Source organism: Musca domestica, unplaced genomic scaffold (assembly GCF_030504385.1).
Source record: "Musca domestica strain aabys unplaced genomic scaffold, Musca_domestica.polishedcontigs.V.1.1 8, whole genome shotgun sequence".
In the NCBI taxonomy this organism is placed as follows: Eukaryota; Metazoa; Arthropoda; class Insecta; order Diptera; family Muscidae; genus Musca; species Musca domestica.
In genome coordinates this window covers 10,133,162-10,155,946 of record NW_026712409.1, presented here as the reverse complement: position 1 = coordinate 10,155,946, position 22,785 = coordinate 10,133,162, and the positions used below count along the sequence as shown (strand labels likewise).

The window sequence follows — 22,785 nt, the reverse complement described above, 5'->3', positions numbered from 1 at the left end:
GTAATTTGATATATCAGGTTATTTATGGGTTCATTGGTTCCACTATATGACGGAACTTTAAAACTTAAGGGATTTAGATGATAGCCAACGTGGACATAGATTGGTTTTTTTCCGTGTGAAGGGGTAAACGAGTTCGTGCCGGTCAAGCTTTACATCGTTTTTACCATACTATAGAGCGTATTTGAAATTTGTCATTCCGTTTAGAGCTCCTTGACATATGCATTTTCGACCCCACAAAGTATAATTTTTTGATCAGCATAAGATTTTATGTCGATTTAACCATGTCCGTCCGTTTATGGAAATCTCTCTAACTTAGGAACGGAATGAAGTAGGTGGACAAAATTTCACTCAAACGTATTTTAGGTCGGTAGAATTGTTGGTGTGGAAAATGGGCTATATAGATCCACGTTTTGGTAATTGACCCCATATAACGGTAACTACCTATATGCGGTGTTGATAATATGTACTATCTTCTCTGACTCTATATGTAGGTCCACATTTGTCGTTTTTGTACCTAACAATACTCGGTAGTTTGATGATTTATGTTACATTTTTGTAAGGAATTATTCCAAATTTGGTATTTAAAATTTGTATAAGATCCGATACCTTTGTGTATCCCCCATATAATGGTACTTCCCTATATTTGGTGTCCGTCCGTCTGTCTCTCTGGCTGGTGCGCATGATAACTCTCGAACGGAGTATCGGATTTGGTCCAAACTGGTACATCGTAATATTTTTGTCAAACTTAGGTCGAGTTCGGAGATGGGCAATATCGGTTCACTCCTTCTGGTACCTCCCCCACCACAGGTCAACATTTTCAAAAATATATTTTCTGCAAATAAAGAGAAACGATGATCCGATTTTGATCCATCTTTGCAAATCCTAATAATTGCATCAGTGCTATGTCAGGTGCAAAAATGGACAATATCGCTCCACTCCATGAAATACCTACCCCACAAAGGGTCAACATTTTGAATAATTATAACTCTCTATTTTTATTAACCCAAGGTTTGGTGTGAAGATGGAATATATCGGTCCGTTCCTTCTAGTACCTCCCCCATAAAGGATCAAAGTATTGAATAACAAAAACGGCTTTAAAATCCGAAATAAGTATCCGGTTCTCTTCAAATTTCACACATCCAAATATTTTTCCTGACACAAGATCTTTTGTAAAGATGATATACATTTGCCTACCCCATCTGGTAGCTCACCCACAAAGGGTACAATTTCCAAAACTTACATCTGTCATAATTTGCGAAACAACTCGGCGATTCTTTACAATTTGCAATATCTAAATAATTCTCTTAACCAGAAATCTGATATGAATATGTAATTTATCTAAATTTATAATTTCGCATAAAATTGGATATAAATGTTCGATTTCCTTCGAACTTTGCACACACCAATTTTTTTTATCTGTATTATATGAAATATGAAAATGGAATATTTTGGTCCGCTATATCTTTTACTTCACGCATATTTCCACATTTTCCAAAAATTTTCACATATTTCATATAAAGTATAGGATGTAGTCGATATAGTCCAAACCTGGCACGTTGTAATATTTTTATCAGCCTTAGGTCAGATACGAATTGGGCAACCGCTTCGGAACGGTCCTCCATAAAGGGTCAACATTTTGAATAATCATAACTCAAGGCTGGGGTATACATCTCTTTACTTATCGTACTAAAAATAGTAATTTTTCTTGATACGGATTCGGGAGAATTTTACCACCACTTAATTAGTTAAAGGTTGCAAGGAGTTTTCCAATTTAAAAATACTGATGTTTTAGTTGAACCCACTTTAATATCCCAAATTCAACAACAGATGTTAACAAATAACTCTGTTGACAGCAAACGGTTAACAGAGCAACAAAATCCCAACAGCAACTGATTAACATAACAGATCAGCATCATGTGAAAGCTGTAAAGAAAATCCTCTCTGTTAAATACGAAATGGGAGAGGCAGGGGATGGCAAGAAAAATCCCGATCATTTCCATATCGATTGGCGCTCATTCGTTTTTTGTTGTACTGTTATTATTGGCAATTTTCACATTTCTTTTGCCTTTAGTTAATGATGCTGATGCTGCTCTTCTCGCTCTCTCTGATGCTCTCTCTCTCTCTGTGGGATGGATGGAGGGAGGTATGGATCTTGTTGGGGCTGCGTGTGTGTGCTCGTATTGTGTGTTTTTGCCGACTTCAAGTACTTAGCCATTGTGATGGCAAGCTATTTGTTCAGTTTGTTAGTGAAGTTCGTCGGACGCTGTCGATCGATCCAAACGCAGCAAATGTTCAACAAGTGTTGCCATTGCCTTCGCCGTAGTCGTCGTCAACGTCAACCCCTAGATAATCGGTAATCGCGTTACGGATTTTGTTGTTTGATTTGAATTTTTGCTTTGGTTTTTGATGTTTTGTGCCTGAATTGTTGGCATGATTTGAATGGTTGATGTTGTTAATTTGTTGTTAATTATTTAGTTTAGTTTAGTTGGTGTTTGCTTAATTTGTTGTTGTGAATAAATAATAAAACAAAATAGATCCCGCATCGCAGAAAACTAATCTGCTGGAAAAAAAGTAAACAAACTGTTGTTGTAATAAATTACCTTCACTCACTCAGCAGCCAGTCAGTCAGCCAGCCAACCAACTCAGCCATCCGCCACCCCAGCAAACAATCAGTCACCATTTGGGAGTCACACGGTTGTGCAATGCCAAACCAAAGTAAATAAGAGAAGCAAGTGATCGCCGTTTAATGTTCTGAGTTTTCACTTGAGCTGATTGGTGGTTGCCTGGCGGGCGGCTGGCGCTTTGTGAGCTAATGTAAATATAACACCAACAACTGCAAAAATAGGATTCAAATATCTCCGCCAAGAAAACAAAAATAAACAAATATCGAAATACCTGAGAATTTCATAAATCATCTGATACCCGACAAGATAATTCATGTTTACACATAATTTTGTTTTCACTGCAACTTTGTTTCAGGAGAGCAATTAAAGCCAATTTATCCCCGTTCCCAATTTCAGAAATATTTTGTAAATATTTAATTTTATTCCAATTTACGTTCAACTGAATTTGAATGAAGATGTCACCACAATTTTTTTTTGCATTTCAAATTTTTCCTCGTGAAATTCAAAAAAAAAAAAAAAAACAGATTTTCAGAATATTAATCAAAATATTTGCATTTGAGATCGCACCACACCCTCCCAAAAGGGAATGTATTTTTTTTCTAAAGTATAGGTATGTGGGTAAATTATGATATATATGTATGTATGTATGTGTGTCTGTGATGGTGTCAGTGACAATCATTGACTAGCCAGCCGCCTCTATGACTTTTAAATTGTTCCGTTCATTGTTTTTATTATTTTGACGCGCCTATTTAGAAATGTCTGTCCACATTTAGTTTTCTGTGGCGTCTACTTTCATGCGAATATGTAATCAATAACACAGGGCTACAGTTTTAAGTTTTTTTTTCCAAGAGTAAATATATAAAAGGCCCCGAAGATGCCAGTATAAAGGAATGCATTCCGAAACTATTTCGGATAAACAAAATGGAAAAACAAGTAAAAAAAACAGCAAAGTTCGGCCGGGCAGAGTTTTTAATACTCTCCACCATTTAAAAGGAACTTGAAAATTTTCAAAAAAAAAAACTTCCGAAAACTACCTCCTAAATGAAAACCGTTAAATGGAGATTATGCGAAGAGGTGAACCTGCCTACGGAATTTTTTGTCATAGGCTGTAGTACCTATTACGAACTTCAAATACCAAATTTGAAACAATTCCGGTGAATAATGTTGCTAAAATCACCTGAATACCGAATATCGGAAGGTACCGTTATATGGAAGATATATGAAAACATGAACCTACAAACGATTTTTTTTGCCATAGGCTGTAGTACCGATTACGAACTTTAAATACGAAATTTGAAATAATTCCGATAAATAATGTCGCTGAAATCACGAAAATCCCGAATATCGGAAGGTACCGTCATAATGGTGATCTATACGAAGACGTGGACCTGCATAAAAAAATGTTTGACATAGGCTGTAGTACTCATTACGAACTTCAAATACGAAATTTGAAATAATTCCGATAAATAATGTCGGTAAATCATGAAAATCCCGAAAATCGGGGGTACCGTTATATGGAGGCTATACGAAGGCGTGGACCTGGATAAAAAAAATATTGTCATAGGCTTTAGTACCCATTACGAACTTCGAATACGAAATTTGAAATAATTCCGGTAAATACTGTCGCTAAAATCATGAAAATACCGAATATCGGGAGGTACCGATACTGGCCCATTTACGAACTTAATCTGCCTACTGGTGAACTATGCAAATTTTTAGTCTATCTCAATTCTTTCGGAAGATAGCGTTCGAATTTGAAATTAACAGAATACCGAATATCAGGTTGCTATAGGGAGAACGTGGACCTATATAGACAATGTTGTGTCTCAAGATGTAAAATCTATAACAAACCCTAAATACTACAGTTGGAACAAGTTTTTGAAAACTTTAGCTAACATTATGAAAATGCTGAATATCGAAAGGTGTCATTATATGAGGGCTATACGAAAACGGACACCCCAGACGCAACGCAAACTGTAGGCTAACAGCTCTACGTTAAACAAGGTGGGTTGTATTTTGATGTCCTTTCGTCTGTCCGTCCGATATGTGTTTGGTCTGCAGGACTTTTGGTAAAATGGGCTATATTGGTATATTGTTTCAAATTTCGTATATGTAGGTCGTAACGGATACTACAGCCTGCGGCAGAAAACTGCCAATGCAAGTCCCTATATTCGGCATTTGGTTTAAATCTAGTTAAGTAAAAACAATGACATTTTTTAGTGGTAGGTGTATTTACCCTGATTCCGGGAAACTATTTTTTTTTTTCTTGGGGGATGGACTCAGGACCCCAGATTTCTGACCCGAAACTCCGGGTTCAAACCCGAGCTAGAACCGTACCCACTTACCCGATATAGAAAGCTTATAAAAATACCTATCCAACATGTGGTGACATGAGGGGATTTTTGAACGTTTTCGGAAGTTATAGTAAAATTATCAATTTTTTGGATTTTTTATAAAACCCCCAAATAAGTCGAAAAAGGCCCATTGTGGGGGTCAACAAAATTGTTGCCAAATTATAGCTGACACCCTCAAAATTGCCCTTTCTCGACTTTTTGGAATTTTTTTTTTTAAAAACCGGGTCAAAAAAATCGATAGTTTCCGAGTCGATTAAAAAACCCCATCATATTGTACAGGTATTTTTGTAAGCTTTCTATATCGGATAAGTGCATATGGGTCTAGCTCGAATCTTGACCCCGGACTTCCGGGGTCAAGAGAGAATGAGATAAAATTTTCCAAACAATATTTGTTTGGCCCAAGGACGAATCCTATTGAAATTGGAGATAATCGTTAAAAATGTAGACATAGCTCCCATATATCTTCGTCCGATTTGCCTTTTATTGTGCACCAAACGTGTAATATCAGCCCGAATAGTATGGAATTTTGCACATACAACCAAATTAGGCATGAAAATAAATATGCTCAATTTAATCGAAATCGGTTCAGATATAGCTATAGCTCCCATATATATTGTTCATCCGATTTGTTATTTTTGTCCTCCGCAGCCGTAATATGCACTCTATAACAACAATATTTGGGGAAATATATCAAATACAGCTCAGAAATATCTTTGCCAAATTTTATCGAGATCGGTTCCGATTTGGATATAGCTCCCACATATAACTTCGTCCGATTTACCTTTTATGGTGCACCAAACGTCTAATGGGATGAAATTTTGCACTTACGACCGAATTGAGTCTAGAAGCTAGTATGTCAAATGTGGTGAAGATCGATTCAGATATAGCTATAGCTCCCATATATATTGTTCATCCGATTTGTTATTTTTGTCCTCCGCAGCCGTAATATGCACTCTATAACAACAATATTTGGGGAAATATATCAAATACAGCTCAGAAATACCTTTTCCGAATTTAAAAGATACAAATGCTTCGGCATATTTAGTCCTTTGAACTTTAAATTATAATTATAATCATAGCGTGTATAATAGAATTCTCCCTTTTAATTGTTATGCGGAGCTCTACTAAATTAACAAAGTAGTGTAGAATATCATAAAATTGGCCCCGCCCGACTTTAGGACTTTCTTTATTGTTTTTTTTTTTTTTTGAAAACTTCCAAATTTTTTCCAAATGTTGGAGGGTATTCAAAATTCGGTCCGACCAAATATACAGCTTTTTTACTTATTCTCCTTCCCCTCCTCTAAACCCCCTTCCACTGCCTCTTAAATTTTTATTTTATTTATTAGCGTTTTTTATCTCCAGTAGATTAGTGTAATTAGTTCGATGTGCAAACCTACGTACGTGAGATCGTTTGCAATAGTTTTCTCATCTTTCCACACACACACACACCCAAACACACATACATTGCACTAGACACACATACGCCGACGCATACAGGCGCAATTCAAAGTTATTCAGCAGCTACAGATGATATGTGAACATTTTGTTGTTAATAATTCAATTGTTATTTGTTTTTCTTTCGACTTAATACGAAATGTTTTGGTGTTGTTGTTGCTGGTGTTTTAATTTTCGTGACATTTTATTCGAGTTACAGCAACATTTTTGTTTTGCCACAGTCCTAGAATGAGAGTGGATCTCCCCTCTCCCTCTCCCATATAACGGCGGTGGCGGCGATGATGATCACCATCAGCATCACTGTTGCTGTTCATGTTGTTGTTGCTGTTGTCGCTGTATTATGAAAATTAATTGTCGCCGCTGAACCTACCAACCCAGCGCAACCGTCGAACATTCGTTTCAGTTTCATCGCAGAAGTTTTAGATTGAAGACGAACTCGAACGGAAATTAATATTTAAGCAAAACTAAACTAAAATTGATTAACAACAATTAGAATAAATAACAATAACAACAACAACTACAACTACACAAAAAAGACATACGTAAATAAATCTCAAGTGATCTAAAATTGTGTGTGTGTTTTCCTCCTCTTCTGAATTTTTCTGATTTTTCCTCCTTCTGTTTAGTTCAGTCACTTCAGCATCACAAAATGCCTCGGATCATGCCAAAATTGAACGTGTGACGTCGTTTTGTCAATTTTTCCCTCTTTTTTTGTTGTCGTTCCGCTTCTTTTCGATTACGTCGCATTTAATTTTCACCATTTCACATTTTCGCCAACATTTCATATCATTTCGCCTCTTTTAGTCATTTTTAAGAGATAAAAGCAAAAAAAAAAAAAAAAAACAGAAGAAAAGCAAACAAAGTGAGAACCCCGTAAAAATAACAACAGAATATCAAACATTAATTCCCGCCTGCCAGACAGCCAAGAACCCAGAAAAGAAAACAACAGCAAAAACAAAAAACGTAACGTAATTTGTTTGTTGCAGCATTTAAGTTGTTGTTGCTTTTCTTTTGGTAAATGCGTGATCGCCATCTAAACAAAATGCCGCGTGGTGGTTCAGCAACAGCGTAAGTGTTAAATACTTTTATTATTATTATTTTTTTTTTTTTTTGTTATTGCGTATACGCCGGATAAATAAAATACGACCCTGCTGAAATTAGTTTGAAGGAAATGTTGAAGGGCATTATGAAAGCCTAATACACTACATTAAGTCTTGAAGATCTATGAAATGTTTTTAGCAATATATAATTAAAGAAAATCTTTACCTATAGAAGGTTCTTGGACATAATAAAGGACTAGATAAAGTTTTCTAGGCCTACAGAAGCATTAGGCGCTCTTAGACTTGAAGACAACCTGAGACCCCCTCAAGAGAGCTTCTTTTAACTATGTCATAGGTTTTCGACCCTTATCACGTTTTCATTGGATTGAATTTCTTATATAGATCTGGTATGAATAGAATTCCAGATATCCTCTATAGATAAACGATAATTCCCCGAACTTCTACGAATATTATAAATTCCACAAGCCCTCTAAGGGTAGAAGACTCCTTACAACTCTTTATTGGACAAAATATTCTCCTTATGTCTTTCTTGAATAGAAAACAATCGATAGATCTTTCACCAACAACAGCCTCCAAAACTGTCCAAGACATTCCAGAGCTATAATTACTTCTATAAATCTTCCTCACATTTTAGAACATCCATAGATTTTCACAAAAAAATTAGATGGCTTTCTGAGAAAAGGCACAAGAACTTCCAAATTTTTTTCAAAGAGGAAAACACTTCCAGATGTTACTCAGCTCTTACAAAAGTCCTCCTTAAAAAAATTCCAGGGGTCTTCTATAGCATGAACGTCTCATCAAGAAGAATTTCCAGATGAAAGGTCAGAAGTTCTTTATAAATAGGAGATTTTTATAGGTAAATAACGCTCCATATCATTAGATACAGTCTTCCATAGATAGGCCCTTAGTACATGATTTTTTCTATGAAAGACCTGCGTAACCCAGCTCTATTAACACCACATTTGCTAATTTACTTATTTCTTATTTTTATACCCTACACCACAAGGTGGTCAGGGTATTATGTCTTTGTGCATTCGTTTGTAACATGAAGAAGGAAGCGAGATAGACCCATAGTTACTTTTGAGGATCGCCATAGAATCACTTTCTGAGTTGATTTATGCATGTCTGTCCGTCTGTCCGTCCGTCCGTCTGTCCATGTATTCTTGTGAACAAACTGCAGGTCGCATTTATTATCCGATTGAGATAAAATTTTCCAAGCAATATTTGTTTGGCCCAAGGACCAACCCTATTGAAATTGGAGATAATCGGTCAAAATTTAGATGTAGCCCCCATATATATCTTCGTCCGATTTGCCTTTTATTGTGCACCAAACGTGTAATATCAGTCCGAATAGTATGGAATTTTGTACATACAACCAAATTAGGTCTGAAAATAACTATGCCCAATTTTATCGAAATCGGTTCAGATATAGCTATAGCTGCCATATATATAGTTCATCCGATTTGTTATTTTTGTCCACCGCAGCCGTAATATGCACTCTGTAACAAAAATATTTGGGGAAATATATCAAATACAGCTCAGAAATATCTTTGCCAAATTTTATCGAGAACGGTTCCGATTTGTATATATCTCCCATATATAACTTCGTCCGATTTACCTTTTATTGTGCATCAAACGTCTAATATTTGCCCAAATGTGATGGAATTTGACACTTACGACCGAATTGAGTCTAGAAGCTAGTATGTCAAATTTGGTGAAGATCGGTTCAGATATAGCTATAGCTCCCATATATATTGTTCATCCGATTTGTTATATTTGTAACCCGCAGCCGTATTATGCACTCTGTAACAACAATATTTGAGGAAATATATCAAATACAGCTCAGAAATACCTTTGCCAAATTTTATCGAGATCGGTCCGATTTGGATATAGCTCATATATATGTTTTTATCCGATTTCAAATTAACTGTGCACCAAGTCCGAATTTAAAAGATACAAATGCTTCGGCATATTTAGTCTTTTGAACTTTAAATTATAATTATAATCATAGCGTGTATGATTGAATTATCCCATAAAAAATTTGTATTGTTATGCGGAGCTCTACTAAATTAGCAAAGTGGTTTAGGTTATCAAAAAGTCGGCCTCGCCCGACTTTAAGTCTTTTTTTACTGGTTTTTATCTGTATTAGATGGAGTGTGAAAATGGAACATTTCGGTTGATTATATCTGGTACCTGACGCACATTTTATAATTTTCTACTAAATTGTCAGATATCTCATATAAAGTGAAGGTTGTAACCATTTCAGTCCAAACCTGGCACGTTGCAATATTTATATCATAGTTTTTTAGGTCAAATACGAAATGGACAATATTGAACCATTCCTTCAAAACCTACTCCATAGAGGGCAATCGCTTGAATAATCATAACAGAAGTCAAAATATATTTTGATAATCGAACATGGGCTGAGGAGCGTATACATCTGTCGGCAAAACCCACTGATAGTTTTTAACTTATTATGGCGCTATCCTCCACGATGATTATATTAATTAATATATCTGCCAATATCCAGAATTAATTATTATTCAATTCACACTTTGTGTCCATAGAATAGAATGAAAAATATTTTTGAAAAAAAAAACAAGTAAAAAAGTTGTAAGTTCGGCCGGGCCGAAATTTTAATACCCTCCACCATTTGGTACAAATTTGACAATTTCCAAAAAAAAAAAAAAAAAATCCGTTAAAAATTCTGTTAAAATCTTAAAAATACCGAATGCCTATACGACGACGTGGACCTGCATAAGCAACTTTTGTCATAAGTTATTACAATATTTTAATGCGAAACTTGAAGAAAAATCTGTTTATAATGTAGCTAAAATCATCAAAACACCGAATATAGGGGGTACCGTTATATGGGGGCTATGCGAAGGCCTGGACCTGCACAGACAAATTTCTGGCATGGGCTGAAGTATCCTTTACGAACTACACATGCGAAATTTGAAACAATCCCGGTAAACAATGTCGCTAAAATCATCAAAATACCGAATATCGGGGGGTACGGTATATGGGGGCTATATGATATCCTAGACCTATTTCTGTTTTATGCTACAGCATCTATTACAAACTTCAAATAGCAAATTTGGAACGATTCCGTTACCTAATGTCGCTAAAATCATCAAAATACCGAATATAGGGAGGTACCGTTATATGGGGCCTATACGAAGACGTGGACCAACACAGATTATTTTCTGTCTTAGGCTGTAGTATCCATTACGAACTTCGAATGCCAAATTTGAAACAATTCCGGTAAATAATGTCGCTAAAATCATCAAAATACCGAATATCGGGAGGTACCGTTATATGGGGGCTATATGATATCCTAGACCTACATGGCCCATTTACGAACTTAACCTGCCTACTGGCAAAATATACATGTGTGCAAAATTTTAGCCTTCTATCTCAATTTGTTCGAAAGATAGCGTGATTACAACAGACAGACTGACGGACAGACAGACAGACAGACAGACAGACAGACAGACAGACGACAGACTGTGTGAGATGATCATTACTTATTAATCAATCTCTCTTTGCTCTCCTTTCTCCTAAATTCGCTAAATTGCTGACCAGCACACCATGCATACCTCAGTGATTATCAGATTCGCCAGCGTCATCCTCATGCATTGAACTCAAAATTGTCACGAATTTGTGCATGTTTATTTTCTGGCTAATTAACGTAACTCTAATAAAAGAAAACCTAACAACAACAAGTTAAAAAGCAGTAAGTTCGGCCGGGCGAAACTTTTAATACCCTCCACCATTTGCAACGAATTTGGAAATTTTCAAAAAATAAAATCCTTAAAAAATTCTGTTAAAATTTTAAAAATACCGAATATAGCCGTTATTTTTGGGGTCTATACGACGTGGACATACATAGGCATTGTTGGTCATAAGCCATTACCATATTCAAATTCGAAACTTGAAATAAACGGTGAACAATGTAGCTGAAATCATCAAAATACCGAATATAGGGAGGTACCGTTATATGGGGGCTATACGAAGACCTGGACCTGCACAGACAATTTTCTGTCACAGACTGTAGTTCCCATAACGAACTTCAAATACCAATTTTAAAACAATTCCGGTGAATAATGTCGCTAAAATCATCAAAATACCGAATATAGGGAGGTACCGTTATATGGGGGCTATACGAAGACGTGGACCTGCACGGATAATTTTCTGCCTTAGGGTGTAGTATCCATTTTGAACTTCAAATACCAAATTTGAAACAATTCCCGTGAATAATGTCGCTAAAATCATCAAAATACCGAATATCGGGTGGTACCGATATATGGGGGCTATACGAAGACGTGGACCTACATGGCCCATTTACGAACTTAACCTGCCTACTGGAAAAATAAACATGTGTGCAAAATTTTAGCCACCTATCTCAGTTTGTTCGAAAGATAGCGTGATTACAACAGACAGACAGACGGACAGACAGACAGACAGACACACAGACAGACAGACAGACGGACATGGCTAAATCGTCTTAGAATTTTACGCTGATCAAGAATATATACACTTTGTTGGGTCTGACATGAGTATTTCGAGGAGTTACAAACGGAATGACAAAATTAATATACCCTCCATAGTATGGTGGAGGGTATAAAAATTGTTTATATCCACAACAAAATTCCTTTGGCAAAACATGGATTTCCATCTACCTCAAGCTGCATATTAAAAATGCAAATACTTTTGAAAGTGCGAATTTTTAATGTAATAGGTCTAACCAAACAGTGTGAGATGATCATTACTTATTAATCCAACTCATAATCTGATCTCTCTTTGCTCTCCTTTCTCCTAAATTCGATAAATTGCTGACCAGCACATCATGCATACCTCAGTGATTATCACATTCGCCAGCGTCATCCTCATGCATTGAACTCAAAATTGTCACGAATTTTTGCATGTTATTAACGTAACGCTAATAAAAGAAAACCTAACAACAAAACACAAAACAACGTCCAAGACAACAAAAACAACAACACTATTAATAAAGCAACAACAAAATTAAAACATAATTAATAAACGTGTTTATAAGTTTAAAGCCCTTTATGCCGTAAACTTTCAGCTTCAATGGTCACACTTCATGACTGTTTTCCAAACGCTCATAAAATCCACAAAAATGTGAAAAATTCACTTAAACCCAATTCCAAGGCAGGTTGAAGATGAAGAAGAAGAAGAAGTTTGACAAAAAATGTGTACAAACACACACACACTCACACACGGTTGCTGACATTTGTTAATTCAATTTGAGTTGAGTTGAGGTTGTCATAAACGTCGTCTCAAACACTCCATTAGGAATGTGGGGTTTGCCGCAGAGCGTGTGTGTGTGTTAGTGTGCGTGTGGGAGCCGTAAATGATGCTCTACCAATTAGGCAGCATACATAGGTGGAGATACGTTTGGCCGGGGCTTTGTCTTTGTTTTCAAATGCGTGCAAATTAAGTGAACATAACGTCACTCCGCAGCCGCCTGAAGCTGCAATTGAATTTCAACGCATTTATGGTCGTTGAGGCAATGTAGCAGTATGAGATGCAACATGCAACACTTGAAGACATTTGTCTTTGCCTAGGCTGCCCATGGAGCTTAAGATTTGCTTATATCTATACAATCACACATGCTATGCCTCTCTCTCTCTCTCTCCATCTCTCTGCTATTGAAACGTGTGAGTACTGGCTGTATCGTGTACGTAAATTTGTTAGACTTTGGCTTTATGGTATGGCGGTTGGAGTTGCGTGTGCATTGCAAGAGATCAACAGACCTAAGTGTGAACAGTGGTTGGAAGGGTAGGAAATTATTGGTTGAAGGCAATATACAGAAAATAGGAAAGCTCCTCTACGACTTCATGGCAAGACTTTATTTGTAAAGGATAATCAATAAAAAACCAGTAAAGAAAGTCTTAAAGTCGGGCGGGGCCGACTTTATGATACCCTACACCACTCTGCTAATTTAATTATAATTTAAAGTTCAAAGGACTAAATATGCCGAAGCATTTGTATCTTTTAAATTCGGACTTATATTGCCCATTTGATATTATGGGAGCTATATCCGAATCGGAACCGATCTCGATAAAATTTGGCAAAAATATTTCTGAGCTGTATTTGATATATTTCCCTGAATATTGTTGTTACGGAGTGCATATTACGGCTGTGGATAACAAATATAACAAATCGGATGAACAATATATATGGGAGCTATAGCTATATCTAAACCGATTTCGATCAAATTTGACATACTAGCTTCTAGACTCAATTCGGTCGTAAATGCCAAATTTCATCCCATTTGGGCAAATATTAGACGTTTGGTGCACAACAAAAGGTAAATCGGGCGAAGTTATATATGGGATATATATCCAAATCCGAACCGATCTCCATAAAATTTGGTAAAGATATTTCAGAGCTGTATTTAATACATTTCCCTGAATATTGTTGTTATGACAACCTCAACCAATCGACGCATATTGTGGCTGTGGATAACAAATACAACAAATCGGATGAACAGTATATATGGGAGCTATAGCTATATCTGAACCGATCATCACCAAATTTGACATACTAGCTTCTAGACTCAATTCGGTCGTAAGTGCCAAATTTTATCCCATTTGGGCAAATATTAGACGTTTGGTGCACAATAAAAGGTAAATCGGACGATGTTATATATGGGAGCTATATCCAAATCTGAACCGATCTCGATAAAATTTGGCAAACATATTTCTGAGCTGTATTTAATAATTAATAATTTAATTTCCCTGAATATTGTTGTTACGGAGTGCATATTACGGCTGTGGATAACAAATATAACAAATCGGATGAACACTATATATGGGAGCTATAGCTATATCTGAACCGATCATCACCAAATTTGACATACTAACTTCTAGACTCAATTCGGTCGGAAGTGCCAAATTTCATCCAATTTGGGTTAATATTAGACGTTTGGTGCACAATAAAAGGTAAATCGGACGAAGTTATATAAGGGAGCTATATCCAACTCTGAACCGATCTCGATAAAATTTAGCAAATATATTTCTGAGCTGTATTTGATATATTTCCCCAAATATTGTTGTTACAGAGTGTATATTACGGCTGCGGAGGACTAAAATTACAAATCGGATGAGCAATATATATGGGAGCTATAGCTATATCTGAACTGATCTTCACCAAATTTGACATACTAGCTTCTAGACTCAATTCGGTCGTAAGTGCCAAATTTCATCCCATTTGGGCAAATATTAGACGTTTGGTGCACTCTAAAAGGTAAATCGGACGAAGTTATATATGGGAAATATATCCAAATCCGAACCGATCTCGATAAAATTTAGCAAATGTATTTCTGAGCTGTATTTGATATATTTCCCCAAATATTGTTGTTACAGAGTGCATATTACGGCTGCGGAGGACTAAAATAACAAATCGGATGAACAATATATATGGGAGCTATAGCTATATCTGAACCGATTTCGATCAAATTTGGCATACTTATTTTCAGGCCTAATTTGATTGTATGTGCAAAATTCCATACTATTCGGACTGATGTTACACGTTTGGTGCACAATAAAAGGCAAATCGGACGAAGATATATATGGGAGCTATATCTAAATTTTGGCCGATTATCTCCAATTTCAATAGGGTTCGTCCTTGGGCCAAACAAATGATTTGTGCAAAATTTCATCTAGATAGGGCAATAAATGTACTTTGTACTTTGTTTAGAAAAATACATGGACAGACAGACGGACGGACATGCATAAATCGACACAGAATGTGATTCTATGCAGATCATCAAAAGGATCAATTGCCTGTTACAAACAAATGCACAAAGACATAATAACCTGGCCACCTTGTGGTGTAGGGTTTAATTATAGAATACCATCTTTTGCAGTCATTATACCCTACACCACTATGTGTTGGGTGTATTATAAGTTTGATTGGTCCAAAAATTGTATAACACCTCAAAATATTGGTCCTCGACATAGGAAACTATATATGGATCTTCCTATATCGCTGAGCTGAGTCGATCTAGCTTGTATTTCCGTCCGTCCGTCTGTCCATGTTAATTTCTAATCACGCTACAGGTCGCAATTATGGCCCGATCTTCACGAAATTCAAAATAAAGGTGGGGTTAGGGTCAGAATAGAAGCGTATTGTTTTTGGAGATCACCACAAAATTTTTAGGGGTTGAAATGAACCAACAACAGAAAATTTTTCGGATTTTGCAGTTGCTCTACAGGCCAATCGACGCGGAATTTAGCATGGAGTTTCAAGTTAGGGCTGGGCAGAAGCCTTCCAATTTTAACGGTCATCGAACAATATTTAGCGATTAAAATAGACCACAGCTTTTCTGTAAGAAAATGCGAACATTTCAACTAAATTGCGAATATTTGTTTAATCCCAGCGAAACCAAAAGCAAAGGTCACTTCTGACCATTATAGTGATGCTGAGTGACAACATGTCGGATATGTAGCAAAATTGATACAATATATATGCAAAAGAAATATTCTGCTTTTAAGTCAAGAACCGATGGACTGATGTTCACAATTCTCATTAATTTGGAATGGCTTCTTGTCAGAAAAGGATAAAATCTAAGAAAATCGCGTAAAAACATGCCAATAAAAATTTCGCATAGAGTTAGGGTTGATGTCAAAACTGATATATTTAAGGAGTCGCTCTACAGGTTATAATTGAAAACCAATCGACACGAAATTCCGAATGAGAAGAGAGTTAAGAATAGGGAAGAAGTGCAACATTTTGGATGACAATTGGATTATATTTAGCAGGTAAATGGAGGACAACTTTTGTGTGACTTAGTTTAGAATACCTAGCAGCATGACAGAGAGTGTAAATATTGGGCAAATGCTACCGGTCAAAAAGCTAAGGGTAACATCGGTCAGGGCTCTATGACACCATTCCAAAAATGAAATCTTCCGAAATAGGTTTGGACTTAAGGAGGCTTCCCCTATCACATGGTCGGTCCTGCACGACTACAGCCTTTGCTTACTTGTTTTATGATAAACATAACAAGGTCTAGAAGTTTTGTGAATATGTCGGCGTATGAGTAATGTCATTTACAATTAAAAATATTAATCATACGTAGCAGGACCTCCCTCATAAAAGCAGACATGACATTATTATAACCTCAGTCATATGGCTAGAGAGGGTATATATCACTTGATACGGCCTAAACGTGCCTCATCGAAATAACGGTTTAAGACCCTAGGTCTCTTTGGATCAAATCCGTTTCAGGACATTTGGAGTCGATCTAGCGATGTCCGTTCGTCCGTCTGTCTAGCTGCCTGGTGTGCACGATAACTCTCAAAGGGAGTATCCGATTTGATCCAAACTTGGTACATCGTAATATTATGGTCGAACCTAGATCGAGTTCGGAGATCGGAAATATCGATCCACCAATTCTTGTACGTCCCCCACAAAAGGTCAAAAATTTCAAAAATAATACTTTACTGCACAGAAAGAAAAACGATAATCCGATTTTGCTCCAACCTTACAAATAATAATATTTGCATCAGTGCTAGGTCAGGTGCGACAATATGGACAAAATGGACAATATCGGTCAACTCCATCAAGTACCTCCCACACAATGGGTCAAAATTTTGAAAAATTATAACTTGTGAAATTTGAAAAACAAAAATTAAATTTTTATTAACCCAAGATCTGGTGTGAAGATGGAATATATCGGTCCACACCTTCCGGTACCTCCCCCACAAATGGTCAAAATTTGGAATATCCATGATGCTCATAAAACGAGAAATTTACATACGATTCCATTCAGACTTGACACATCGCAACACAAGATCTGTTATAAAGATGATCTGTTATACGAACACAAGATCTGTTATAAAGATGACAGAGATCGGGCCATTTTTTCTGGTACCTCCCCCACGAAGGGTTAATATTTTCAATATTAATGAAGCTCATAAAACGCAAAACTATCATCTGATTCCATTCAGACTTGGAAGGTCTCAATATTTCCATCAACTTAAGATCTGTTATAAAGATGGCAGAGATCGTACCATTTCTTCTGGTACCTCCCCCACAAAGGGTCAATGTTGTGAATAACCAAAACGATTTTAAAATCCAAAATAGGCATCCGGTTCTCTTTATATTTCACATATCCCAGTATTTCTACTAATACAAAATATGCTGTGAAGATAGGTTATATTGGTCCACTCCTTCTGCTACCTTCTCCACAAAGGGTTCACGATTTTGAATAACAAAATGTTCAAAGAAAGCGAAATAAACATCCAATTCTCTTCAAATTTCACACGTACAAGATCTGTTATGAAGATGACATATATCTGGGAACCCCTTCTGGTACCCCACCCACAAAGGGTCACAATTTTCAATACTTTTATCTGTCATAACTTGCGAAATCAGTCGGTGATTCTCTACAAGTTGCTATATCTAATTATTTCCCTTAAAACTGAGATGAATTTGGAATTTATGATTTCGCATAAAATTGGATATAAATATTCGATTTTCTTGTAATTTTGCCCATACCAATATTTAGGTCTGTATTAGATGAAGTATGAAAATGGTATAGTTCGGTCGACTATATGTGGTACAACACGCACATTTTCCAAAAATTATCACATATATCATCATCAAAGTGAAGGAAGTCACCAATATAGTCCAAACTTGGCTCGTCGCAATATTTTTATCATATTTATTTAGTACCGATACGAAATGGACAATATTGACCCATTCCTTCGGAACCTATTTCATAGAGGTTTAACAATTTGAATAATCATAACAGAAGTCAAAAAAAAAAAATAAATAATCGAACATTGGCTGAGGATATACATCTGTCGGCAAAACCGACTGATACTTTTTGAACTTGTTTTTTTAACACAAATTTCTCCACTCCGGTACCACTGTACCCTTGATTAGCTTTCATGTTTGATTGCGTCTTCATACATATTTATCACTGTGATCTATGTTTTTCTTCTTGTTGTCTTTTTGTTGCATTGTCGTAATGGCTGTCTCGCACACACACACACACACTTGTAGCTACATATTTTGCCTCTTGCAATTTATTCATTGAATTTAATTTTGTGATTTATTTCTCTGCTGCTCCGCTCTTTTTGTTTTTTTTTTCTGTCTTATTTCTTCATTCATCAGCTGCATCGTCCGATGCGACCACAGAGCCAACATCACAGCCACAGTCGCATTTTCGTCACAGTCGTCATATTTACATTTTGATGATTGCAAATTAACTTTGACGACATATTTTTTCTTTCCATAAATTTATTAGAGTAACAGACAAATGCCTGGAGGAGGGAGGGAGGTAGGTCTGCTGAAGGCACCATAGGAGATTGGAGGGGATGTGGGTTTCTTTGCTAGTATTTTCTCTGTGATAGAAACAACAAAAGAGCAAATCTAGACTAAGTTGATTCTTAACCCCAGACAATTGTTCCTCTTAAAGAGATTCTGAGACAGATGAGGATAGAAAGCTATTTAAATTTATTTGTCTTAGATTAGAATGTTCGTGGCGGTCCAGATTTGATTAGGCAAATCAGTTCCATAATGCATTGTTCGAATGATTTGAAAAATATCGTCTGCATATGGGACTCAAAATGTTCTACGAAATTGTATCTTTAGAAGTCTCCTCCCATACAAAAGCAGAATGTGTCTTTATGGAAGAGCAGAGGATCTTCTCTTGAAGATCAGAGGATCTTACAATATAAGGCAAGAAGGTCTTCTAAAAAATATGAGGGGATATTTACACAAAAGATCAGAATGTTTTTACATAAAGGATCAGATCGCTTTCTATTATAGAAGAACAGAAATTCTTCTTATGGAAGACCAGAAGATTTTCTTTGGAAGACAAGAAGGTCTTCCAAAAAATACAAGAAGGTCTTCTCCAAGAAAACAAGAAAATTTTGTTATAGCACACCCGAAGATCTACCTACAGAACAACAAAATATCTTCTTAAGGAAGAATAGAGGGTCTCATAGAAGACCAGTGGGTGTTCTATAAGAAGAGGATCTTTTATTGGAAACCCAGAGAGAGATTTCTCATTGAAAACCAGAATAGACGTTCCGAAGGTGTACTTATAGAAGATTGAATATTTGGTTTTCTTCTGATGGAATATCAGATTGTCTTTTTTTCCATAGAAGACCAGAAGGTCTCTTTCTTTTACAGAAGACCAGAGGGTCTTTTATATGAAGAGGATATTTTTTTTTTTCAAAACCACAGAGTCTTCTTATTGAAGACCAGAATAGATGACCCGAAGGTGTCCTAATAGAAGACCAAACGGTCTTCTACTGGTCGACTGGAAGGTCTGCTTATAAAAGACAGAGGACTTCGTCTTCTTCTTATAAAAGACCAGAAGGTCTTCTTCTTTTCATAGAATGTCTTCTTCCCATAGAAGGATTACTTCTTCTCACAAAGCATCAGAAGGTCTTCTTTTCCTCTCATGTCAAACCAAAAGGTCTTCTTCCTCCCATAGAAGACCAGGAGGTCTTTTTCTTCCCATAGAAGGCGAGAAGGTCTTCTTTTCATAGAAGAAGAGAAGGTCTTCTTCCCATAGAAGAAGAGATAGTCTTCTTTTCTTAGAAGAAGAGAAGGTCTTCTTCTCGTCGAAGAAGAGAAGGTCTTCTTCTCGTCGAAGAAGAGAAGGTCTTCTTCTCGTCGAAGAAGAGAAGGTCTTCTTCTCGTCGAAGAAGAGAAGGTCTTCTTCTAGTCGAAGAAGAGAAGGTCTTCTTCTCGTCGAAGAAGAGAAGGTCTTCTTCTCGTCGAAGAAGAGAAGGTCTTCTTCTCGTCGAAGAAGAGAAGGTCTTCTTCTCGTCGAAGAAGAGAAGGTCTTCTTCTCGTCGAAGAAGAGAAGGTCTTCTTCTCGCCGAAGAAGAGAAGGTCTTCTTCTCATCGAAGAAGGGAAGGTCTTCTTCTCGTCGAAGAAGGGAAGGTCTTCTTTTCGGAGAAGAAGAGAAGGTCTTCTTCTCGTAGGAGAAGAGAAAGTCTTCTTCTCATAAAATAAGAGAAGGTCTTCTTCTCATAGAAGAAGAGAAGGTCCTCTTCTCGTAGGAGAATAGATGATCCTCTTCTCGTAGGAGAAGAGAAGGTCCTCTTCTCGTAGAAGAAGGTATTCTTTTCATTAAAGACCCCTGGAAGGTCTTCTAGAATATATTAAAGAAGGACTATATAGAAGACTTGTGGAAGGTGTCATAACCCTTGGAGAACCTATAAAGGGTTCTCCATGCACAGAAAAACTGTGGAAGGTGTCTTATCCCTAGAAGACCTGTGGAAGGTATTCTATCCACGGAAAGCCTATGATGGCCTTCTATTCACAGGAGACCTATGAAAGGTCTACGTCCCATAAAAACCCGTTAGAAGGTCTACCATTTATAGAGTACCTGTGGAAAGTCTTAAATCCCTATAAGACCTGTGGAAGGTCTACTATCCATTGAAAACCTGTAGAAGGGTTTAAATTCGTAAAAGTCCTATGGAAGGTCTTCTCTCCATAGAACATCTATAGATGGTCTACTGTCTATAAAAAAAACCGGAAGAAGTTCTTCAATTCATAGAAGACTTATTGGAGGTATTCTACCGATAAAAGATTTGCAGAAGCTCTTTTATTTACAGAAGTCCCGCGGAAGGCCTTTTATGCAAGGAAAACCTGTGGAAGTTCTTATGGCCCTTGGAGGGCCTACGATAGGTTTTCCATATACAGAAAACCTGTGGGAGGTCTTCTATCCATAGAAGTCCTGTGGAAGGTCTTTCCTCCATAGATGTCCCGTGGATGGTCTTCTATCCATAGAAATACCTTGTATACATATAGGACCTATGGTGATGGCCTTTTATCCATAGAGGACCTATGAAAGGTCTACGTTCCATAAAAAAACCTGTAGAAGGTCTTCCATCTATAGAGTACCTGGGGAAAGTCTTAAATCCCTAAAAGACCTGTGGAAAATCTACTATTCATTGAAGATCTGTGGAAAGGTTTTCGAAGGCCTTCTATCCTTAGAAAACCTATGGATGTTCTTCTGTCCATAAAAACCGGAAGAAGTTCCTCTATTCATAGAAGACCTATGTGTGATCTTCTACCGATAGAAGACCTTCAGAAGCTCTTTTATCTACAGAAGACCCATGGAAGGCCTTTTATGCATGGAAGACCAGTGGAAGTTTTTTTTTTTCCCACAGAATCCTGTGGAAACATTTATACCCGTAGAAGATCTGTCGAAGATCTACTATCCACAGAAGAAGGTATTGGGGGAACAGTGATCTCTCTACCCAGAGAAGACCTTATGGGGTTTTATCCATAAATATCCCACCATTTTATTATAACTATTTTATTATACATTTCCCAACCACAACCATCCTTCAACACCCCACTTACAACTCCTTACAATTTTGTAAATTAAACTCTAATCCGTTTGACCTTTCTTGATAATACCCATGTTTTTGTTGTTGTTACTGTTGTTTTTGGTTTCCTCATTTTACTTTGAAAAAAAAGCAACCAACCACCATGAAGCACCTCTCAACTCTGAAGTTCATGGTGTTACTGTTGTGGCATGAAAGCAAATTTTCGACGATTACAGCAAAACCGAAAACAGAAGAAAAAAAAAACAAAACACAACCACCTGTTTGACCCAAAGGTGGCAGTAGCAGCAGCAGCAGCCCCTTGGCATTGGCGAAATTTTGTCGAAGAAAACGTAAAGAAAAACCTGTTCATGATACAATCGCAAAAGACAGCAACAGTAACAACAAAACATTGAAATTGGAAAAGACCTGAGAGGGGAGTGGCGCCCAATGTGCTTTCTAATGTTCGCTTGAGCCAACTTGATTAGAGGCTTTAGCGCTAGTGGTGGTGATTGCGCCTATTCATGGCTTTGACGTTTGATGTAAGCGGGTAGAGAGTGCCTATGAGAGAGGGTTTCAGTGCCTCTTTTTTTGTTGAAGTGTCTTTGTCAGTGGCCTTTGTTGTTGTTGCTGCTGCCATTGTTTTTGCAGGTAATAATAAACATTTTTCGCACGAGTTGCTTAAGTCTTCTGTAAATTAATGTTTTTTTCGTTATTGCTGCTGTTGATGTTTTTATTTTTATTTTGTGCAGACAAGCCAAGCATCTAAAGGAAAGTGAAAGAAAATGGGAATCTCCAATGGAGCGGAACATTGTAATAATTTGTCGTTCTCTTTGCAACTCCTTGAAATGGTCAGTCATGTGACTTAAGTTTTCCATGAATAGAGCATTTTAACGCCGCTTTTCTCCACCTCTTGAGAAGATTTGGGGGTCTTTATTACCTCAGTAATACCTTTCTTCT

General features: G+C 36.9%; 1 protein-coding gene and 1 long non-coding RNA gene across 4 annotated transcripts in view; both read left to right on the top strand.

Annotated features, from left to right (window-relative positions):
• Positions 1-22,785, top strand: part of LOC101889731 (uncharacterized) — a 55,874-nt gene that overhangs the window by 9,628 nt on the left and 23,461 nt on the right. Inside the window, exons 1-2 of one of the 3 annotated variants that reach the window (XM_059130933.1) lie at positions 2,229-2,353; positions 7,238-7,501. The exons of 1 other annotated variant lie outside the window; for it this stretch is intronic. In XM_059130933.1, coding sequence (XP_058986916.1) covers positions 7,452-7,501 — 50 coding nt within the window. In that variant the 5' untranslated portion in view covers positions 2,229-2,353; positions 7,238-7,451. Of the gene's footprint in view, positions 1-2,219; positions 2,354-7,237; positions 7,502-22,785 lie in introns of those variants that run through there. One more of the 3 variants, XM_059130932.1, reaches the window with a different exon arrangement.
• On the top strand, positions 6,232-7,286 carry LOC131806597 (uncharacterized). Its single transcript, XR_009344101.1, has 2 exons — positions 6,232-6,975; positions 7,060-7,286. It is a non-coding gene; the product is annotated as an uncharacterized LOC131806597 (long non-coding RNA).